The sequence below is a fragment of the Mustelus asterias genome, chromosome 25, assembly GCF_964213995.1.
Source record: "Mustelus asterias chromosome 25, sMusAst1.hap1.1, whole genome shotgun sequence".
NCBI classification, from domain to species: Eukaryota; Metazoa; Chordata; class Chondrichthyes; order Carcharhiniformes; family Triakidae; genus Mustelus; species Mustelus asterias.
Window position 1 is genome coordinate 17,900,368 of NC_135825.1, and position 24,492 is coordinate 17,924,859.

The window sequence follows — 24,492 nt, forward strand, 5'->3', positions numbered from 1 at the left end:
GTGAATCTCTGGAATTCTCTGCCCATTGAAGCAGTGGAGGCTACCTCGTTAAATATGTTTAAGTCACAGGTAGATAGATTTCTGATCAGTAGGGGAATTAAGGGTTATGGGGAGCGGGCGGGTAAGTGGAACTAAACCACTATCAGATCAGCCATGATCTTATTGAACGGCGGGGCAGGCTCGAGGGGCTAGATGGCCTACTCCTTATGTTCTTATGTTCTTACTGAACAGTTCTCTATTCTCGTGCCTTTAACCCAGGCTATTTGGAAACTTCTTTTAATTTCTCTAGTTTTCTTAACTGTCTGCTCTTTAGATAACCATTACTCCATTGTATGTTTTTCTTATAGCAAAGCTGAGAGAGATGTTCTCCCTCTAGCCTTCTAGAATAACTGCTGTTCGCAAAGCTGTGAGAGCTGTCTTCTTGCTCTCTCTTTGTCTCCAACTGCTCTAGCTTTCAGTTGAAACTAAGAACGAAGGAAAGATTTTTTTTCCTTCCAAGGCCCCAGTTCCTAAGCAGCACTAGCATACCTCTGCAGGCCAATTGATTCTTCACACCGTAGCTCTCTTTAAGCACAATAGATTCACAGTCAGAACTTAACTCCCACACATAAAAACACCTTTATCCGGTATGAATCTAACTATTGGTCCCTTCCAGGCAAATAAACATTAAAATAACCCCATCTACCACTATACCTTATTTCTAATCTTTACCTATACAAATATAAATCCCTTAAAATTACCTTTAGCTTCCTATCAGTACTCTCCTCGGAACACAAACTTTTGCTGGTACCAAATCATCTAGTCTGATGTGGTACGTTATTGAGAACTGACCAATGTTATAATTCAGGTCAGAAACTCCAAAGTGTTTAATGACGTTCACCTGGATCATCAGATTTGCACTTTGTATTTGGCTAGGGTGAGCAAGAGATATTTCACTTCAGATATGTTTTAAATGACCCACTAGGGAGCTTTTATCAAACAAAATTTATTTAAGAATAAAGTTAACATGCATGGAAAGTTAATTAGCAATACCAATTACAAACAAGATAAAACAAATATGATATAGTATCAACCTTAACAGCTAATTCCCATGACAGAGTTCCCATAAACAAAACCTTTGCCACAGGTTTAACACAGCAAAGACTAGTGCTCACAAGATACTGGAATTTAGTCCTTTGGTGCTGCAATTCTCTTGAGGCGCACACAGGCAAGCTTGGAACCAGAAGAGTTTCAGTCCTTTGGTTGGAGAATTGAAACCCTAATTTCTCAGTCTTGTAACTTCTAGCAGCCCTCTGGACACACCCAGAACAGTTTGAAGTCAGAACGGCTTCCCTGAACACCAGGGAAAGAGAGACTCTAGGCAGGCCAACCACCCGTAGCAGCAGAATGTCCACTCCAGGAAGGCCAGAAACCTTACTTCCAGCTAACAACAGACTCTATAGTACTAGAGAGAGAGAAACACTGCTTTGGATCTGATGTCCACCCTCTTCTATACTAAAACTGAAAATGAATTCTTAGTTTTTTTCCTGTGGAGGAACCACCTGACATTGACTTGTTAATCATTCTTCCCCCTTACAATGCAAGGCCATAAAAGATCCCAGAGTAAAAATTAGCAAACCCCCTTTCAAGCCATTGAAGTAGCAATAAAAAGACTTCTAGTAGATGGCCCAGCAACAATGAGAAAAGAAAACTTTAAAACTGCAGGGGTCATGATTCAAAAAAAATCTTGAAGGTACACTCACATCACACCTCCCCCTTAAGAAACAAAACAAACCATCAACATTCAAAGACGGTTTAATTTTTTAAACCTTTTTAGTTTCACACTATTCATACTCTACAATGAATATACATATATTTTACAAAATCAAAACATGCAAATACAACAGTAACATAGTCCATTTCAGTTCTTGTCTTCCACCATCAAACATTCCTTCTTTTATCACATTTGTGAGATGCTGTTTCCTCTCCAATATTCTCCTTCAGTCCTTAATTCTGCTTTGATTCCATGTTCAAGCTCACTTTTTCCATCACAATGAAAACTCAGCTATGGTAATGTCCTTAGAGAGCCTGTCCTTAGCAGGATAACACGTTACATGTGTGTAGTCAGGGCCATTATGAAAAGTCATTTTATCTCTGTCTCCTTTTTTGTTCATTGGCCTCAACTCCTCCTCTGCCAAGCAATTCGACTCCTTTTTTTGCCTTTGATCTGCACACTCACTGGTCTTTGAATGTTGATGGTTCGTTTTGTTTCTTAAGGGGGAGGTGAGATGTGAGTGTACCTTCAAGATTTTTTTTACCAGGAGATTGTCTATCTTAGTGTCAGAATGCATTTTCACCATGGTTCTAGAGAGGACTGTTGAAGTTACGCTGCTATGAAAACCACTGTAAATCACTCGAATACCAGCTGTGTAGAGTACGATTTCACTGGCTTTTCACGTTTGTGCAGACTGAATGGATTCTTTATTCATGTTATTGTCCAGCAACTGATTCTCCTTCCCCGCCTCCACCAGTTTTGTGTGATTGATCGAGACTTTCGGCTGCTGCATCTCAGACCGAGCAAACATCAGCTTTTCCATTGGAACATGTGCCAAATTGAAAAGGTCATGTTTGCAAGGATATTGTTCAATTGGAACACAACTTTCTACAAATATCCCACTCCCAATTATTTTAGTACTTCCCAGTGTATTCCCACATACTTGGCAATGTAATTTCTCTTCCACCCTCCTGTATGTCCTTTTTCACCTGAGGTACACTGTCTTTATTATTTCCCACAAGATCTCCTTTACCTTTACCACCTGAGGAATTCTCTTTTCCCCAATTTCTATCCCTGATAGGCTGAAACTGATGTTGGAAACCAAATTTGATTTACGGACTATTTCATAACTATCTGCCATTTCTGCTGCTAAACTTGCAGTTTTAACCCTCTGCCCTTCCACATAAGTTCTCGCTGCATCAGAAAGTGAATTTTTAGACTCCTCCAAGCTAATCATTTCTCTAAGAGAGAGAAAGTCTGGTCCATTTTCAAAGCCCTTATCCATCGATCAAAATTATTCTGTTTTATCCTGTCAAATTCTATGTATGTTTAGCTAGATTCTTTCCTTAAATTTCTAAACCGTTGTCTGTAGGCTTTTGTCACTATTTCATTTGCACCTAAGGTGGATTTTTTCACTTCATGATACTTCCTAGATAGCTCCTCTGATAGTGATGCAAACACCTCAATAGCTCTACCTACCAATTTTATTTGAATCAATAATGCCCACATGGTCTGTGGCCATTTCATTTGTTTAGCCACTTTCTCAGATGAAATGAAAAAGGCTTCTACATCAAACCTTGGCAATGCTTGGACATTTTTAAATAGATCCCCACCAAGCGTTTGACTATAAAGCTCTTGCTCCTTTTTATCTTCCTCATCACTATATTCAAACTGTACTTTTCCCTTTACCTCTGTCAATTTAATCTGACTTTTTTATTGTCAGTTTCCAAAGTTCAAATTCTCTCTTTTTCTTTTTCTTCTGGTAGCGCTATCCTTCCCTTTCTTTTTGCTCTGCTAGGACTATCCTTTCTTTCTCTTTTTCCTTGATCTACAATTCAAGCAGTCTTATTTCTTTTTCTTTTTGTTCCTCCCTTTCTCTGTTTTTTTCTGCGGCAATCACCTCCCTTTCTTTTGCTTTCTCTGCTGCATTTCCGTCCCTTTCTCTGGCTTTCGCTATTCTCTCTTTCCTTTATTTTGAATTCAAACTGCTTTAATTCTTTTTCTTGTTCAAGCTGTTTCATTTGTAATTGAATACTAGTCATTTCCAATGATTCTGACTGTGATTCTGACAATTTTAAATGCTGAGCTATCACCGCAATTATCACCCCCTTCCTTCAACTGTCAGGTAATTCCAAAAGCTTTGTTTTGGTCACCTTTTGTAAACCACCTTGCATGACTTCTTCCACACCCAGGAACTTCTTTGCTTCTGAAAGAACCGTTATTCCACAAGGCACTCCCTATTTAAACCTGAATACAACACAAATATGCTCACCACTCACTGTCTTTGAGTTCAATTATCCTAAATAAATCAAGGAATATAAATTTTAATCCTGCAAAAGTGCCCTCATTTATTATAATTCAGCTCAGAATCTCCAAAGAATAAATCACTTAAAATTACCTTTGATTTCCTAACAGTACTCTTCTTGGAGCACAAACTTTTGCTGATACCAAATCATCTTGTCTAAAGTGATGTGTTACTGATAACTGACCAATGTTATAATTCAGAAACTCCATAGTGTTTTATGAAGTTTGCCTGGATCATGAGTTATGCACTTTGAATTTGGCTAGGGTAAACAAGAGATATTTCACTTCAGGCATGATTTAAATGACACACAGGGGAGCTTTTATCAAACAAGGTTTATTTAAGAATACAGTTAACATGCATGGAAAGAAAAATGGAAATACCTTTTTCGAATTACAAACAAGGAAACTAAATCATGATCTAGGATAAACCTTAACAGCAAAACATCATTCCAATGAAACAAAGCCCATAAATAAATCTTTGCCACAGATTTAACAAAGCAAAGACTGAGGCTCACGTGATACTGGAATTTAGTCCTTTGGTTGAATGCTGCAATTCTCTTGAGGCACACACAGACACGCTTGGAGTCAGAACAGCTTCAGTCCTTTGGTTGGGGAATTGAAATCCTGACTTCTCGGCCTTATAAATTCTAGCAGCCATCTGGATACACCCAGAGCAGTTTGAAGTCAGAACAGCTTCCCTGAACACCAGGGAGAGAGAGGCCTTAGGCAAGCCAACCATGAGCAGTAGCAGATTTACTCCAGGATGGCCAGGAACCTTACTTCCAGCTAACAACAGACTCTGTAATACGAGAGAGAGAAACACTGCTTTTGATCTGATATCCACCTTCTTCTAAACTAAAACTGAAAAATTAATCCTTAGATTTTTTTATGTGGAGGAACCACCTGACTTTGACTTGTCAATCAATTGTTCCCCTCATAATGCAAGGTCATAAAAGATCCCATGAACAAAAACCTCATTTAAGCTATTGAAGGAACAATAAAAGGACTTCCAGTCGATGTTCTGGCAACAATGAGAAAACAAAGGTCTGCTTACAACTGCAGAGAACATGGTTTTTAAAAATTCTTAAAGGTACACTAACTTCACACCAATGATGTCACAGTTGAAGAGTTCTTTGTAGTTTATAATTTCTGGGGCCTGGTGTTGCAGAGTATGTACCCCTGGACTATGGTGGATGAGACCTGTGTGATGCTGTCCCAGAGACCTAGTAATGGCCTTACATTCTTGTCAACCATAAGATACTTGAATTTGCCATTGATGCAGTGGAGAGTGGCCACTCCATCTGTGCAGATTTTTTGTCCACCATAAGCCATGATGTCCACCTTACTATTGGGGTCTGGTGCTGCATATGGGTCTAGTTCCTGTAGCATTCACTTGGGCAATCCGTTACACTTTTTGTCCTTCCGTCACATGACCACTTAAGGAGTCAGGTCATCAGCTCATCACTCAGTCTATAGTCACTATTTAAAATTTTGATTCAAATATCTGCAATAAGTGTAGTAGAAATCACCATGTCACCATCAGTTCACCTTCTCCTTTCTGTATCTTTCACAAGCAGCAAAGTAATGGCTACAAAATTAGAGGGTACAAAACTCAAGTGAAAGAATTGTGAAGGATGGGGTGACATAGTAGTTAGCACTGTTGCCTCACAGGTTCAATTCTGGCCTCGGGTGACTGTCCATGTGGAGTTTGCATGTTCTCCACGTGTCCGCATATGTTTCCTCCTGGTGCTCTGATTTCCTCCCACAGTCAAAGATGTGCAGGTTAGACGCATTGGCCATGCTTAATTGCTCCTTAAGTGCCCCAAAATGTGCAGGCTAAATGCTCTGTTGCAGACAGGATGGGCTGAATGGCCTCCCTCTGCACTGCAGGGATTCTATGATTCTAAGAATCTTAAATGTTTTCAACATTGTTAACTTTGAACATGGTGACATAACGCCCATTCATGATCCAAGCAGCCATTTTAAATCACCTTCTTCCCCTTTCAATCCTCCTCCCTGATCACCATTAAACTATCGAGGGTTCAAGCACAGAGACTGTTTTAATAATACTTCCTATTATACAAGCTAGCTGGCAAGGAGCAGCATTAGAGAATCATCCCTGAATGAAGTCCCACACAAATAACACATTTTGTCAGCAACACGGAACAACATTTGTTACTTTAATTTTGGTTCTGTTTGATTCTTACTGCTCAGCTTCCCAATTTCCTGGAACTTGGTTTCAGCTACAAATGCCGGCAAGATTCCCAGTGCTTCCCTGAATTAAGCAGCATTGGGGGGATGAGAGTGGGAGGGAGGTGGGTGTGGGTGAAAGGGGAGAATGAGGACGCTTGACATTTCCCATCATCTGAGATGCGATTCTCCAATGGAGTGAACACTGCCATCTGGTGGCTTCACTGAGAAATAAAGAAACTCCAACATCAAATGTGGCCTGAACAACATTGATCAGGAATCAATGTTCCACCATTGGAACCACTTGCATTTTGAAACTGACAATGAAATATAATTCATTATTCGAAAGAATTTTGAATTGTACTGATTCATTTTGTGCTTTTTGACAGGTATCTGAACTTTATCTCTGTGATGACATTAGATTTTAGTACTGGAATACATCGAGTCACTGGACACAACCGCCCCCTGTACGATGGCCAAAATATGTACCGTAACATCGTAAGTTAATGTTGAAATCCATATTTCATGATTTTTCATTGGTATTTAAAATTTTACCAAAACATTACCAGGAAACATTTTGAGTTCGTAAAACCTCAATTAATGCACCAAGGTATTTTACCTTGCAGGATTATATTTTGAAATACTGGAGAGACCAAGGTACGCCAGGAGAGAAAATACTTGTTACATTTCTGACCTATGGAAATACCTACTCCCTTAAAACTAACAAAACAGGTGTTGGTGCCCCAGTTTCTAAAGGTGGTGAGCCTGGTCCATACAGCAGCAGACGTGGATTCATGGCTTACAAGGATGTAATGATGCTGCAAATGTTATTAGATTATCACATAATAAATTCTCACAAGTTGATCTTAAATGGAAAGTGATCAGGGAAAAAACAGCGGTAGAATTACCTTGTTGGTTCTATAGCAAATTAGATAGATGCATTGCATATATAAATATCTGTTTATACATCTATATTTGTATTAGATATTAAATCTATAGTATCTATTTTATATTTATATGTGTATAATGAGGTTGGGACAGGTAAAGGATTGGGTTAGTGTTGCGAGTTAAATTTTCCTGGAAACTGCAGAAGTTTTGTTTCTCCAGAAACCAGTCAGTCGGGTGATAATTTTGAGGTGATGGCAGCTTCTTTCAGCCCTGCACAGGGCCCAGGGTCAGACAAGCAGCTGCACTCGTGGGAGAACAACTGGTAGATTTTTACAACAAATAAACATCAGGTAAAAATGTGGCATGTTAGCTACAACTCTCAAGAATTTTTACAGATGCACCATAGAAAGCATTCTTTCTGGTTGTATCACAGCTTGGTATGGCTCCTGCTCTGCCCAAGACCGCAAGGAACTACCAAAGGTCGTGAATATAGCCCAATCTATCATGCAAACCAGCCTCCCATCCGTTGACTCTGTCTACACTGCCCGCTGCCTTGGCAAACCAGCCAGCATAATTACGGACCCCACACACCCCGGACATTCTCTCTTCCACCTTCTTCCTTCGGGAAAAAGCTACAAAAGTCTGTGGTCATGTACCAACTGACTCAAGAACAGCTTCTTCCTTGCTGCTGTCAGACTTTTGAATGGACTTACCTTGCATTAAGTTGATCTTTCTCTACACCCTAGCTATGACTATAACAGTGCATTCTGCACTCTCTTTCACATTAAAGCTTGTTTAATTAAATTTCTTGCTGAAATAAGTAAACTAATTAGTTAACGGAAATAGGAGAGGAGTCATGTGACTGAATATCCCCATGGTTCAATAGCTTTTTTAAGGAATTAGAGCAACTGGCTGACTTCAGAAATTTAAACCTCAACATTTGGGAAAGGATTCTAATAAGGCTTTAAAAATAAAGGAAATCTTTACAGGATGACCCATCTTTTTGCTGCATAACTGGTGTGTCATATTAGACCACAAGACGTAGGAGCAGAATATGGCTATTCAGCCCATCAAGTCCATTGTGACAATTCTCAACTCCACTTTCCCACCTTATCCCATAACACATAGACTCTGATTAAACTCAAAGTCCGGAATTTTACTGGCCTGCCCGCCTTGGGAATCGGAGCATGCAAAGGGCAGAGAATGGGAAAGTCCATTGACCTCGGGCAGGATTTAACGGTTTCAGGATGAGCGAGGCCGTAAAATCCCACCCAATATATCAACCACATTGTTTGCAGTCGATCCTGATTGATTAGATCATGATTACGTCAATCAGCCTTTGAAAGATCAGTCCGCTGACCTCCCACTATTCAATAGAAACTTCACTGAAATGACACAATTGACCATTTCCCACAGGAATTATGTAAGTTTTCCAGTAATACTATGGTTGAAAATCAGAAAATCCTTCAAGCAAATTCCAGGTTTATGTCGCATCTTGTAACAGTTCTCAGAGACATCACAAAGTGTTTTAAGTACAGTAAACAGCTATTCAGCACAGAGCAAAATCCCCCAAAAGAATCAATAATATGGACATCCAGGTAATTAGTTCTAATGATGTTGTTCATAGAAATTTAGGGTCAATAAAAACATGGCAGTAACTTGCTGAATAGGCAGAAAATAATTTAATTAACATTTCATTAAAGAATCATAGAATCCCGACAGCACACAAGGAGGCCATTCAGCCCATCAAGCCTGCACTGAAAACAATCCCACTCAGGCTCCATTCCCGTAACCCCACATATTTACCCTACTAATCTCCCTGATATTAAGGGGCAATTTAACATGGTCAATCCACCTAACATGCACATATTTGGATGGTGGGAGGAAACCGGAGCATCCAGAAGAAACCCACGCAGACACAGGGAAAAGCTGCATACTCCGCACAGACAGTCACCTGAAGCTGGAATCGAACCCGGGTCCCTGGCGCTGTGAGGCAGCAGTGCAAACCACTACGCTAGCTGAGGCTTATAACACCATGGAAATCTCTCAGTAAATCAAAAGTGTCAGACTTCATTATGTGCTGAAGTTGACATGAAAACCATAGCATCTGGACTTAAAGTGTCACTAATGGAGACAAACATACCTGAAGGGTTATTGATATAATGAAAAATCAGTAAAATATTTTCAAATCCTCAATGACAGTGGCCTACTGGTATTATTACTGGACTAGAAATCCAGACACCCTGGGTAATGTTCTGCAGAGCTGGGTTCAAATCCCACCATGGTACATGGTGAAGTTTGAATTTAACAAACAAACCAGGAATTGAAAGTCTACTGATGACCATGAAACCATTGCCGATTGTTGTAAAAACCCATCAGGTTCACTAATGCCCTTTAGGGAAAGAAATCTGACATCCTTACCTGGTGTGGCCTACATGTGACTCTAGATCCACAGTAAATTCTTAAATTCCATCACAGATGGTCAATAAATGAATGCTGGCCCAGCCAGTAACGCCTACATCCAATGAATGAACTAAAATAAGTACTATTTTTTCAACATGAAATGACAGACCATCATGGTGAGCAGGGAATTTGCCCAAATATCTGCATACAATTAAATAAAGAGCAAATGTCACATTTCAGCACTTCCTCTCATTCTATTTGCGTTATCATAATCTAAGCCTAAAGCACAGATAATAATTAATATTATATCTCTCTGTGTGTATATATTGTCAGAGGGAATTAATAGAGTTAGTAAAAGGGGCAATAAATCTAACATCCGTGCATTTGAGTAAAAACACAGGCCAATCAAATGATTTAACTCAAAATCTTGAGATCAGCAGAACTCACCAGCAAGATTGTTTACTTTTTAGAAGAACAGAAATTCTAGCTGGAAAATTATAGACAAGCTTTTGGGTGAAGATTTAACAATGAACCAAGAGATTGGAATTTGTAAAACAATGTTCTGTGTACTGACTAACTGTATAGCAGTCTGTATCTGTGACTTGGAGCAGAGAGCCGTATTGGAATGCTCTCTGTGATTGCTGTATTAGAGAGTTGTGTCAGAGCTTTTAGAGCAGTACCAGAAGAAGGTGCTGCTCCAGAGGTTTCTCTGAGGCAGTTCCCTCCGTGCTTGAATCATGAATAAACTATTGTAACCTGTTCCTGGGTCTCGTGTGGTTAATTGGAAGAGGCCTTTTCTTTTGAGAAAGATTCTCATTCTTCAAAATTCTTCTCTCGTAGTTAAAAATACATTTTATTTATTGTGAATAAAATTTGATTAAATGCTGAATGTAAATAGGATTATAGGAAAACAGGATTCAAATGAAATGACGGTGAGTAGTGATAAGAGAGTCATAGAAACATAAAAAATACGGGCAGGAGGGGCCATTCGGCCCTTCGAGCCTGCTCCACCATTAATCATAATCATGGCTGATCATCTAATTCAAAAGCCTAATTCTACCATACCCCCATATCCTTTGATCCCCTTCGCCCCAAGTACTATATCTAACTGCTCCTTGAAAATAATGCGAATTCTATAGGCTGACCACTGGGTGAAGAAATTTATTCTCCTCTCTGTCCTAAACGGTCTACCCTGTATCCTCAGACTGTGACCACTAGTTCAGGACACCCCACCTTCAGAAATATCCTTCTTGTATCTACCTTGTCTAGTCCTGTTAGAATTTTGTAGGTTTCTATGAGATTCCCCCCTCATTCTTCTGAACTCCAGCGAATACAATCCTAACTGACTCAATCTCTCCTGATATGTCATTCCTGCCATGCTAGGAACCACTCTGGCAAACATTCTCTGCATTCCCTCTACATCAAGAATATCCTTCCTCAGATAAGGAGACCAAAACTGCACACAATATTTCAGGTGTGGTCTCACCAAGGCCCTGTATATTTGCATCAAGTCATTCCCGCTCTTGTACTCGAATCCTCTCGCTATGAAGGCCAACATACAATTAGCCTTTTTTACTGCCTGCTGTACCTGCATGCTTATCTTCAGTGAGTGGTGTACGAGGACACCCAGGTCTCGTTGCACATTCCTCGTTCCTAATTTATGGCCATTCAGTTCTCCCTTCAAGTATTTGCTACTAAAGAGGATAACCTCACACTTATCCAAATTATACTGCAACTGATAATCATCTGCCCACTCACTCAACTTATCCAAATCACACATTTCTTAGGTTGGAGCTCTTTCATAGGTTGGAGGGAAATAACTAGTGGAGTGCCACAGGAATCAGTGCTGGGACTGTATCTCTTCAGAAGATGTATCCATGATTTGGACTAAGGAACAGAGTGTGCTATGGCCTAATTTGTAAATGATACAAAGGTGGGAGGGAAGGCAAGTTGCAAGGGAGATATAAATAGCTTACAGTGAGATATTAACAACTTAAGTGTGTGGGAAGAAAAATGGCAAATTTAATTAATGTGAGAAAATGTAAGATTATTCATTTTGGAAGAAAGCATGAGAAGGTGAATTATATAAATGAAGAGAGATTGCAGAAAGCTACAGAACAAAGGATCTCGGAGGTCCTTGTTCATGAACACAGGAAATGAGCATACAGGTGTAGAAGGTCATAGGAAAGGCAACTGGATTGCTGTTTTTTATTTCAAGGGGGCAAGTATATAAAAGAAAAGAGGTGTTGCTGCAACTATACAAGATACTCATGAGGCCACATTTAGAATACTGTGTACAGTTTTGGTCTCCTATTTTAGAAAAGAGAGGCAGTACAGAGGAGGTTTACTCGGATGATCCTGGGTATAGAGGGACTGCCACATGAGGAAAGATTAAACAGATTGGGTCTGTACTTCTTGGAGTTCAGAAGAATGAGAGGTTATTTGATTGAAACATATAAGATTCTTGGAGGGTTAGATGGGGCAAATATTGAGTGTATGTTGTCACTCATGGGTGAGTGTTAGACCAGAGGACATAGTCACACAATAAGGGGGTGTTCATTTAAGATGGACTTGAGGCAAAATTTCTTCTCTGAAAAAGTGGTGAATCTTTGGAATTCTTTACCCCAGGAAGCTGTGGAGGTCGAGTCCTTGAACATTTTCATGGCTGAGATCAATAGGTTTTCAATCAGTTGGGCAATTAAAGGTTATGGAGATAAGACAGGAAAGTGGACTTAGTGAGTATTAGATCAGCCGTAATCTTAGTAGATGACAGAGCAGGCTTGAAGGACTGAATGTCCTACTTCTGTTCCTATTTCTGAAGGCCTATGGACTTATTTGTCTGACATGTTAACAGCACTTACTGTTTTTCGATTGACAGGTCTGTACATTTTTGAAGAGTGCTACCAAGCAAATGATTGAAGACCAGAAGATTCCTTATGCAGTCAAGGGTAATCAATGGCTTGGATATGATGAGCACAGTAAGAGTTTTAACAACACCAGGTTAAAGTCCAACAGGTTTATTTGGTAGCAAATGCATTAAGCACACCATCTACCAGGCACACGGTACCTACTCTTGCAACTCGGCCAACGTTGTCTACCTGATACGCTGCAGGAAAGGATGTCCCGAGGCATGGTACATTGGGGAAACCATGCAGACGCTACGACAACGGATGAATGAACACCGCTCGACAATCACCAGGCAAGACTGTTCTCTTCCTGTGGGGGAGCACTTCAGCAGTCACGGGCATTCAGCCTCTGATCTTCGGGTAAGCATTCTCCAAGGCAGCCTTCACGACACACGACAGCGCAGAGTCACTGAGCAGAAACTGATAGCCAAGTTCTGCACACATGAGGACGGCCTAAACCGGGATCTTGGGTTTATGTCACTGTGGTGAACCATCGTTGGTTCACCACTGGGGTTGTTATTGTGTTACTGTTGGGCTAGGGTGTTGTTGTTATGGGGGTTGTACTATGTTGTTGGGTTAGGGTGTTTACCCGTCCTAAGTGTTATCATGGCACACTCCAGTGGGGTCCCGCCTCCGGTGGCAGGGTATAAGACCCCCTGCTCCGGCAGGACCCCTTCAGTCTGAACGGGTGAATTTGTGTTAGTAGTTTCATTGTTAATGTATTAAAGCCTTCAGTTCTAAAGCCTTGTTTCCGGGTGCTCATTGAGGTGCATCAATTTAATACATTAACTGAGAATATGGAACAGATCCTAAAACCGGATCGTCTGACACTGGACCCACGTGCGGTCGGTGCAGCTAACACGTTCGAACATTGGTGGAAGTGCTTCGAGGACTACCTGGCAGCCTCGGTAGCTATCACTACAGACAGTGATAGACTCCAGGTCCTCCACGCAAGGGTAAGCGACACGATTTACCTAGCCATTCGTGCAGCTTCCACTTACCAGGGTGCCGTCGAGCTCCTAAAGAATAGGTACATTACGCCACCCAACGAGATTCACGCTCGTTATCTCCTCGCTACACGACGTCGGCAGTCGGGCAAGACCATAGAAGACTACGCCAATGAACTCCTGCAGCTTGCCAGGGGTTGTGACTGTAAGGATGTCTCCGCCGAGCAGTACATGCAAGACCTCGCCCGAGACGCGTTCGTAGCAGGGGTAGGGTCCTCGTACATCAGACTTAAATTATTAGAAAAGGGGAAACTCAACTTGACCCAGGCAATGGGGATGGCCGTGAGGTTGGAGGCGGCGTCGAAGAGCTTGGCGCTGTACCCCGAGGACCACGTGCAGTCAGCGTGGTTGGAGCAAGCTCTGCTCCCTCCTCGCCCCGCGAACCCGCGCTCCCAGATCGATTCGACGACGGCGGCAGCTCCAGGTGGCCAGCGATGCTATTTTTGCGGTGGGGCCAAGCATCCACGGCAACAGTGTCCGGCAAGAATGGCAATCTGCAGCCAGTGCGGTAAAAAAGGCCACTACGGCAAAGTCTGCAGGTCCAAACCTAAAAACGGCAGTGCAGCTTGTAACCCTCCAGAACGGAGACCATCTCTTTCGGCGCTGCAGTACCCACGAGGTCCGACCACGTGCGATCTCAGGACGGCGCCATCGTGGCAGACAGAGGAGGAGGAAGACCACCAGGAGTCGCTGCGCTTGGAGCCCTCGGCCACATGCGATTCATGGGGGCGGCCATCATGGTCCACGACGACTAGGAGCGACCAGCAGGGGTCCTCAGCATCCACATCGGCAGCATGCAGTGACGCCCAGGGGCCAACGGTGGCGTCGATCTCTCTGGATCAGACCAGGCATTACAGACTGGAACATTCCATGATGGAGGTAAAGGTTAGTGGCAGAACTGTGAATTGTCTGTTTGACAGTGGGAGCACCGAAAGTTTCATACACCCTGAAACTGCTAAAAGGTGTGGACTCCGGGTTCTCCCTGCCAAGCAGACAATTTCCATGGCATCACAGTCCCGGTCTGTACCGATCCAAGGACGATGTATGGTAACTCTTGAGGTACAGGGCACAGTTTACGAGCAATACAGGCTCCTTGTGCTACCTCACCTTTGCGCGCCAATTCTCCTCGGACTTTATGGTCCACATGAAGAGTGTGATCCTACAGTACGGTGGGCCACTCCCTTCACTGGCAGTAGGGAACCAGCCGCAGCCTCCAAATTGCCCAAAGCGCCCCGCGTGCAATCTATCCACCCTGAAGATCACGACACCATCCCTTTTTAAAAATCTGGTACCTGGCTGCAAGCCCATCGCTACTAAAAGTAGGCGTTACAGCGCTGAGGACCGGATCTTTATTAGATCTGAGGTTCAGCGGCTCCTCAAGGAAGGGATCATACAGGCCAGTGCTAGTCCGTGGAGAGCGCAGGTCGTGGTAGTCAAAAGCGGGAACAAACCTCGGATGGTCATCGACTATAGTCAGACCATTAATAGATACACGCAGCTGGATGCGTATCCTCTCCCGCGCATTTCTGATATGGTCAATCAGATTGCGCAGTACCGAGTGTTTTCTACCATAGACCTTAAGTCCGCCTACCATCAACTCCCCATCCGCCCAGAGGACCGACAATATACGGCTTTTGAGGCGGATGGTCGTCTATACCAATTCCTCAGGGTTCCATTTGGTGTCACCAATGGGGTCTCGGTCTTCCAGCGTGCTATGGACCGAATGGTGGACCAGAACGGGTTGCGGGCTACCTTCCCGTACCTGGATAACGTCACCATCTGCGGCCATGACCAGCAGGACCACGACACGAATCTCCAACACTTTCTACGCACTGCATCTCGCCTGAATCTGACCTATAACAGGGAGAAGTGCGTATTCCGTACGCGTAGGTTAGCCATCCTCGGATACGTGGTGGAAAACGGGGTCATTGGCCCTGATCCAGACCGTATGCGCCCACTCACTGAACTTCCCTTGCCCGCTAGCACGAAAGCACTGAGGAGATGCCTCGGGTTCTTTTCGTATTATGCACAGTGGGTCCCCAACTACGCGGACAAAGCTCGTCCGCTCATTAAGTCCACGACCTTCCCACTTACGCCGGAGGCCCAATTGGCCTTCAAGGTTTTGAAAAGCGACATCTCGAAAGCCACGATGCACGCGGTGGATGAATCCATCCCTTTCCAGGTGGAGAGTGATGCATCGGACTTCGCCCTAGCCGCCACACTAAACCAGGCAGGCAGGCCCGTCGCGTTTTTTTCCCGCACCCTTCAAGGCCCAGAGATTCGGCACTCAGCGGTGGAAAAGGAGGCTCAGGCCATTGTGGAGGCAGTCAGACACTGGCGCCATTACCTGGCAGGTAAGCGGTTCACCCTGATCACGGATCAACGATCCGTGGCGTTTATGTTCAGTAACACGCAGAGGGGCAAGATCAAGAACGATAAGATCTTGCGGTGGAGAATTGAGCTCTCCACCTATAATTACGATATTATGTATCGTCCAGGGAAGCTCAATGAGCCCTCGGATGCCCTCTCGCGCGGAACATGCGCCATCATGCAGGAGGACCGCTTGAAGGCTCTCCACAATGATCTGTGTCATCCTGGAGTCACCAGACTCTACCACTTCATAAAAGCCCGCAACCTACCCTACTCGGTGGAGGAGGTCAGGTCAGTTACTAGAAGTTGTCGGATTTGCGCAGAATGCAAACCACACTTTTATCGACCAGACCGGGCACATTTGGTCAAGGCCACTCGCCCTTTTGAGAGGCTGAGTGTAGATTTTAAGGGCCCCCTTCCCTCAACGGATCGGAATGTCTATTTTCTTAACATAATAGACAAATTTTCCCGGTTTCCGTTTGTTTTCCCCTGTGCGGACACGTCGACTGCCACCGTCATCAAGGCATTCAGTGAGCTTTTTACCCTGTTCGGGTACCCCTGCTATATTCATAGCGACAGGGGCTCGTCGTTCATGAGCAACGACTTGAGGCAATTCCTGCTCTCATTCGGGATTGCCTCTAGTAGAACCACGAGCTACAACCCTAGGGGTAACGGACAGGTGGAAAGGGAGAATGCTACAGTCTGGAAGGCTGTCCTACTGGCACTGAAATCCAAGGGCCTTCCAGTCTCCCGGTGGCAGGAGGTCCTTCCAACTGCGCTCCATTCTATCCGCTCCCTCCTGTGTACGGCAACCAATGCTACTCCCCACGAGAGGATGTTCTCATTCCCTCGGAAGTCGTCCTCGGGGACCTCATTGCCAGCCTGGTTGACGTACCCAGGACCCGTCCTTCTGCGGCGCCATGTGAGGGCTCGCAAGTCCGACCCCTTGGTCGAACCGGTCCAACTCCTCCACGCCAACCCTCAGTATGCCTATGTGGCATATCCTGACGGGCGAGAGGACACTGTCTCCATTAGAGACCTGGCGCCCGCAGGGGACGTAGCAACTCCTGTCGCTCCTATTCCCCCAGTCACAGATCCACTACTCCTCATTACTTCCCCAGACGTGGCGCGGTCAGCACCGGGACCAGTGCATAACACTTTTACTCCCATGTACAGCTTGCCTGAGACTCGGAGATCGGCGCCACCATCATCACCACCACCACCACCACCAAACGTTCCAGGATCCCCTACACCATCGCCTCATCAGGGCCGGCCGGCCCGGGAGTCTTTGAGGGGACAGCCAGATGTTGCTTTGAGAGAGCCACCGCAAGCACCTGCTCCGGTTTCGCAACCGGTGTTGAGAAGATCGCAGCGTCGGTGTGGTCCTCCAGACCGTCTGGACTTGTGAATCCTGTTATTTTTTTTGTCATTGTCTGTTTTCATCCACCCCGCCACCTTTGGTTCCTAAAGGAGGGGTGAATGTGGTGAACCATCGTTGGTTCACCACTGGGGTTGTTATTGTGTTACTGTTGGGCTAGGGTGTTGTTGTTATGGGGGTTGTACTATGTTGTTGGGTTAGGGTGTTTACCCGTCCTAAGTGTTATCATGGCACACTCCAGTGGGGTCCCGCCTCCGGTGGCAGGGTATAAGACCCCCTGCTCCGGCAGGACCCCTTCAGTCTGAACGGGTGAATTTGTGTTAGTAGTTTCATTGTTAATGTATTAAAGCCTTCAGTTCTAAAGCCTTGTTTCCGGGTGCTCATTGAGGTGCATCAGTCACACTATCAGTAACCCCCACAGCTTGCCTCCTGGACTTGCAGGATCTCACTGGCTGTCCTGTCTGGAGACAATACACATCTCTTTAACCTGTGCTTAATGCTCCCTCCACTCACATTGTCTGTATCTTTAAGACCTGGTTGGCTGCAGAGATTCGCATTCTAATCAGTATTTACCAGGATGTTGCCTGGTATGGAGGGTCTTAGCTATGAGGAGAAATTAGGTAAACTGGGGTTGTTCTCCCTGGAAAGACAGAGGATGAGGGGCTACCTAATAGAGGTGTATAAAATTATGAAGGGCATAGATAGAGTGAACAGTGGAAAGATTTTTCCCAGGTCGGAGGTGACGAATACAAGGGGTCATGGGTTCAAGGTGAGGGGGGCAAGGTTCAACACTGATATCAGGGGGACGTATTTTACACAGAGTGTGGTGGGGGCCTGGAATGCACTGCCAATCAAGGTGATTGAGGCGGACACACTGGGATCGTTTAAGACTTATGTAGATAACCACATGAACAGACTGGGAATAGAGGGATACAAAAGAATGGTCTCGTGGGCACATGAGTGGCGCAGGCTTGGAGGCCGAAGGGCCTGTTCCTGTGCTGTTTTGTTCTGTAACTTGATTTTGTGTCTCTGTATGCCCTGTTTGAGAGCAGATATCCACTCCATCTGATGAAGGAGCAGCACTCCGAAAGCTAATGGTATTTGCTACCAAATAAACTTGTTGGACTTTAATCTGGTGTTGTTAAAACTCTTACTGTGTTTACCCCAGTCCAACGCCAGCATCTCCACATCTTGGATATGATGATTCAGGGAGCGTCAAAACCAAAGTAGGAGCATATTATTTACATCCATAATTTCACACATTTCGTTCAATTATTTAGTTCAGAGTTCATTATTAATATTAGAGATTGGCAAAAGTCACGATGAGATAAGTTAATGAATAAAGTTCAACCAATGAAACTTCAGCTTAGAGGATGGTAATACTGTTCACTGACAAAAACAACACGGATTGTGTTGTATCATTTAAGTAAAAAATCAAGAGCCATGTTCATATTCCATGGTTGTAGTAGAGGCTGAAGAATGTTCGTCTTCTCTGGGAAAAGGGATTGTCCAGTGATGACTCCCACAACGCTGAATGTTGTCTGACTCTGACAGATCTCACCATGGGGTGGCACAGTAGTTAGCACTGATGACTCAATAGCACCTGTGAGTTGGGTTTGATTCCCAGCTTGGGTCACTCTCTGTGTGAAGTTTGCATGTTCTACCCGTGCCTGTGTGGGTTTCCTCTGAATGCTCCGGTTGCTTCCCACAGCCTAAAGATGTGAGGGTTAGGTGGATCGGCCATGCTAAATTTCCCCTTCGTGTCTGGGGCACTAGAGTAAATGCATGGGGTTTCGGGGATAGGGCCTGGGTGGGATTGTGGCCGGTGCAGACTCGATGAGCTGAATGGCCTCCTTCTGCACTGTAGGATTCTATGATGCTATGATCGCACTCTGCATGGGATCTTGTCTCATGTTATGTTAAGTTGGCCTTTCTCCTCACATTGTACGTAATCACATATTTTGAACATGATCTGAATATAAACATACGGTTCGCACTGCTGCCTCATAGTGCCAGGGAACCTGCTTCACTTCCAGCCTTGGGTGACTGTGTGGAGTTTGCACATTCTCTCTGTGTCTGTGTGGGTTTCCTCCGGCTGCTCCGGTTTCCTCCCACACTCCAAAGATATGCAGGTTAGTTGGATTCACCATGCTAATTTGCACTTTAGTGTCCTAACATGTGTAGATTAAAATTTAACGTTAGTTTATTCATATCATAAGTAGGCTTATGCTAACACTGCAATGATGTTATTGTAAAAATCTCTTACTCTCCATACTCTGGTGCCTGTTCAGGTACACTGAGGAAGAATATAGCATGGCCAACCAGCACGTCTTTCAGACTGTGGGAGGAAACCAGAGCACCCGGAGGAAACCCATGCAGACATGGGGAGAACATACAGACTCCGCACAGATGGTGAGCCAAACCGGGAATCGAATCCAGGTCCCTGGAGCTATAAGGCAGCAGTGCTAACCATTGTGCCTCCGTGCCACCAAGTTACTTGGATTAGCCATGGTATGTGCATGGTGTTGTGGGGATAGGGTGAAGGGGAGGACCTGAATTGGATGTTCTTTCAGAGAGTTGGCGCAAATTTGATGGGCCAAGTGGCTTCTTTCTACACTGCAGGGGTTCTGTGGTTCTATGTAACTTGGCGAATTTAAGTTATAACTGATAGTCTTTACTGATCCTGGCAAGAAAAGTAAATTCAAACTAATGTTGCAACACTAATAGGTATGGATAAAAAGGGGATTCACTGTAGCATCAACAGTAAAAATCAGAAAAATTTATGATTTGCAATTGGACACTCTCCCCTTTACCCTCACGCCCAGGTCTGACCCGACCCAAGGACTGATGCACCCATCACGATACTTCATGCCCTTTTCTGATGCCCAACCATGTGACCTCTGACCCCCCAAACCCGAAATCCAAACTCCGACCCCTCTGACCTCTAATCATCCAAAGTATGACCCCATCTCCTTCCAAACCCCAGACTCTGACACTCTGACCTCTGATCCTTGACTTCCTACCCACAAATGCCATCCCCCCAACATCTGGTCCCCTGTCAACATCCCATCCCCTGATCTCTGATCGCTCCATCGACTTCCAATCCTCCCCACCTTCAATTCCCCCCGCTGTCACCCCCTCACTTGCTCAAATTCTTACCCACTTAACTTAGACATCCAACTTCTACCTGGAATGTCAAGAACCTTGGAACTACAAGCATATCTGATTTACAGCAGCTAGGTAAAAACATGGGTGCATACTCCTTCTGTTTCACTTAACTGCACTTTACTGCTAAATCCTGGGATCATGATTCACTGCTTGGAGTTGTCCAGTCTGAGTCGAATGGTCAGGCAAGACAGACTGGGAAATGTCTCAGCTGAAGAATTGGGCACAGAGTGGCAATCCAAAACTGATTGTCACTCTGGGGAAGTTCAGGCCCATGTTCAAGTAAGGGGCATCCAGGAATTGGTAACTCTTGTCATTATACACATTCATTTCATGTTGTATGATCCATTCCATACTCCATGTGATGTGATAGACCTATTCAATATTTCATCTTCTGTGATGAATCTATTCCCTATTTAGGATTGGATACAAAAGTAGATTTTTCAGATGATTATTGTAATAGGTTGTAGATAGAATATCATATGGGGTGATAGATGGAAATATGGAAGGTGCAGTGAAGTGGGGGAAAATTCTTCTTTCAAGCTCTCTATTAGGAAAGCAGCAGTGTACAATATAACTTGGGGTGCAATAATCTTTGAAAAACAAAAGGATTATCCAAGAATAAATCTCGAAATGATGGAGGAAATATTTCACTCCTCCTTGTCCTGACCACAATGCATCCAACGTGCATTGTGACTTGCCTGACCCATTCATTTCCATGGCATTACAATGCTGCATTTGTTATCTGTTTTCCCAAGAGAAGCACTAAAAATCCCAAAGCAGCGTGAAATTACCAGGGATCTCCTTTCTTTTCCATCTTCTGCATGTTTGGGAACTGAATAATCATCAGGGGAATGTTTGAGCCAAAATACCTGGCATTTAATTTTTTGATGGAAAAGCACCAAATTTTCAGTAAAAGCCCTATTTTATTTAACACTTGTATTTTCATATGTTATTCCTGTAGGTTAAGTGGCTGAAGGAGAACAAGTTTGGAGGTGCTACATTGTGGGCCTTGTTTCAGGATGATTACAGTGGAATTCATTGCAATCAAGGAACTTATCCTTTGACCAAAACATTGAAGGCCACTCTTGGCATTACTATTCCCATAATTTATTATGTGTAATCCAACTAAGCTTCAACTGTATCCTATTGCTGTAGAGTACAATATTTTAACAAGTCTTGTACTTCCTGTACATGTACTTCCTGTACACAAAACATTACTTCCTGGTGTGGCCTTGTGCCTATGTTCTCCATTTAAAATCTAATGTCCACATTTATAATGCAAACTACCTCTATAAACTCCTCACTCTGTAATCACACCCCCCCCCCCCCAGCAGTGGTGATGCTGTCATGTCTCAGGACTGCACATCTCCATATCTGACTTATCCTAGAAAAAACTCCTTGACACCAGCCAGCTCTCCTCTGCTTCCCAAATTATTGTAACCTTTGTGATTTAACTATCAACAATGTTATAACAGAAAGGTATTTTCCAAAATAAATGCTGATTGCTTGTCTCTTAATGAGGGCTGTGTAATATTACCAGTCCCTGGTTCAATTATCCCCCACTCAATAACCCAGCTCCTCCCTCAAGATTTGATATCTGCTCCTATGCAAAAACGTGGGAGATTGAGTCTTTTGCAATCCTACTGCCCACAGATTGTAGCTTAGCTCCTTTTCTACTCTTCTCTGGCTCTTCAATGAAGCGAGGCATTTCACTCACTGTCTCTTCACCAGTTTGGGAATCTTCCCGGGTCCCCATTTAACGCTTAAATGTCCGTCACTCAAGACTCCTGGTTCAGCCTTTAATCTTGTTTCAACTCTGTGGGTCCCTGTTCAACATCTTTTGAAATCTACAGACCTAATTTCAGCCTTTCTAGCTTCCTTCAATCCTATCCTAACTCTCCAAAATCTGTTAGCCTGGTTTTGGCATCTTTTGGTTCAATTGGATCTTCCTTGACCATCTCAACTTTCACATGTTCTGTGGCCCACTGCAGGGCCTCGAAACCTTTCTTGGCTTTCTGTTTCCTGCTGGATTCAGCTGATTTGCTCCAGCCTTTGCAGCCTTTTTGGACTGCCCTTGAACTTTTTGGGTGTCCTACCCTCCATTTTTCAGAAACATGGGAGAACAACTTGTTCACAAAGTTGTGCAAATTCATGGCTTAAATGTGAATGTCCTGGAAATATGCAAAATGATCTAATAATAGTCACTATTTTTGAAAGGGCCAGTATAGCACCACCCCTCTCATGCCCTGTCCCATTCAATAATTTCCTGAAATCATATGAACCCATATTGTTGCATACACATTTACCCTGCTAAACCCCCTGACATTAGGGGCAATTTAGCATGGCCAATCAACCTAACCGGCACATCTTTGGAGTGTGGGAGGAAACCCACGCAGACATGGAGAGGATGTGCAGTGATCCGAGGTCGGAATTGAACCTGGTACCCTGGCGCTGTGAGGCAGTAGTGCTAGCCATCATCAGTGGACCAGAAATCCAGGGGCAGGCAAATGTTCTGGCAACACAGGTTCAATTCCTATTATGGTATCTGGTAAATTCAATTCATTCTTCTGGAGTTAAACACTGGTCTAATGTTTACTTCAAAACCATTGACCATTGTCAGAAAAAACCATCTGGTTCACGACTGCCCTCAAGGGAAGGGAATCTGCCATTGTGACCTGGTCTGCGCTACATGTAACTCCAGGCCCACAACAATGTGGTTCACTTTAAAATGACCACTCAGTTGTATCAAACCACTACAATGTCTGAAAGGAATGAAAGTGGACAGACCACCTATATCGACCCAGGCACTGCAAATAGCAACAGGAAAACCAGTCCTGTTGAGCCTGGAATATCTCTGGCAGAATTTTCCCATTGCGCCGCAGTGAGCGGAGATTTGACTGGCCGCCAAATTCTCCAACCTCACTGCCGTGGGAGCGTGGCATGAACGGCCGGTAAATGAGTGAAAGACTGAAGAAAACCCAAATGTCGAAGTCACAAAGGTAATGATACGACTCCATTTGGGCAGAGCGAGCACTGCTGACTGAGATTGAATTGTTGCAAGTTGTTAAAGTTTCTGGTGAATTTTAACATCCTTAATACAGCACAATGACCTGTGTGACAACAGTGAAATGCAGAGATAACTACTTCAGATATGTCGACACTACCCTAAAAAATCCAACGACTCAAAGCATCTTGTTTCTGGATAAAATAAAGCCTGCATTAAAGCCTGATAACAAGTAACACAGTGCTTCAAGGCAATTGAATAATTAATTTCACAAAACTGGATTTCAGGATAATTATTGTTGCATTATGGATCACAGTAAAGTTTCTTTTTCTCATGAAAATGGAAATCTTTGAAACTCCTGAAGATGTAAAGGTATCTCCATTGAGCAAATGTGAAGGGTATAAATTCCTACCGCTAAAATACAAAGTAGCAGCATTGCTGCATATAACAGCTGTGGTCACCATCACCCTCAAACCATCTGCCCCTGGCTAGGTTAACATAGAACCATCCGCAGTATTAGACAATGTGCTGCCCATACGTGTGTTAAATGCTCTTTGGGCGGCATGGTGGTACAGTCTTTAGCACTGCTGCCTCACAGAACCAGGGACCTGGGTTCGATTCCTGGCTTGGGTCACTGTCTGTGTGGAGTTTTCACATTCTCCACATGTCTGTGTGGGTTTCCTCCCACGGTCCAAAGATGTGCAGGTGAGGTGGATTGGCCATGCTAAGTTGCCCCTTAGTGTCAGCAGACTAGCTAGGGTAAATGCATGAGTTTATGGGAATAGGGCCTGGGTAGGATTGTGGTCGGTGCAGACTCGATGGCTGAATGGCCTCCTTCTGCACTTTGGATTCTACGGTTCTATAAATGGATGACTGAAGCACTGCTCACCACTTTTGCATAGCAATAAGACCATGACAACCTTGCCTAGTTCATCACATGACTCAAAGAACAAAGAACGAAGAACAGTACAACACAGGAACAGGCCCTTCGGCCCTCCAAGCCTGCGCCGCTCATGTGCCCAACTAGACCATTCGTTTGTATCCCTCTATTCCCAGTCTGTTCATGTGGCTATCTAGATAAGTCTTTAAAAATCCCAGCGTGTCCGCCTCAATCACCTTGC

The 24,492-nt window shown here is 43.9% G+C and overlaps 1 protein-coding gene across 1 annotated transcript in view; it reads left to right on the forward strand.

The window, feature by feature from the left end:
- Positions 1-21,333, forward strand: part of LOC144511722 (acidic mammalian chitinase-like) — a 31,742-nt gene extending 10,409 nt beyond the window's left edge. Inside the window, exons 3-6 of the mRNA XM_078241946.1 lie at positions 6,637-6,745; positions 6,874-7,056; positions 12,417-12,516; positions 21,329-21,333. Coding sequence (XP_078098072.1) covers positions 6,637-6,745; positions 6,874-7,056; positions 12,417-12,516; positions 21,329-21,333 — 397 coding nt within the window. The remainder of the gene's footprint in view (positions 1-6,636; positions 6,746-6,873; positions 7,057-12,416; positions 12,517-21,328) is intronic.
- Positions 21,334-24,492: the final 3,159 nt, after the last annotated feature.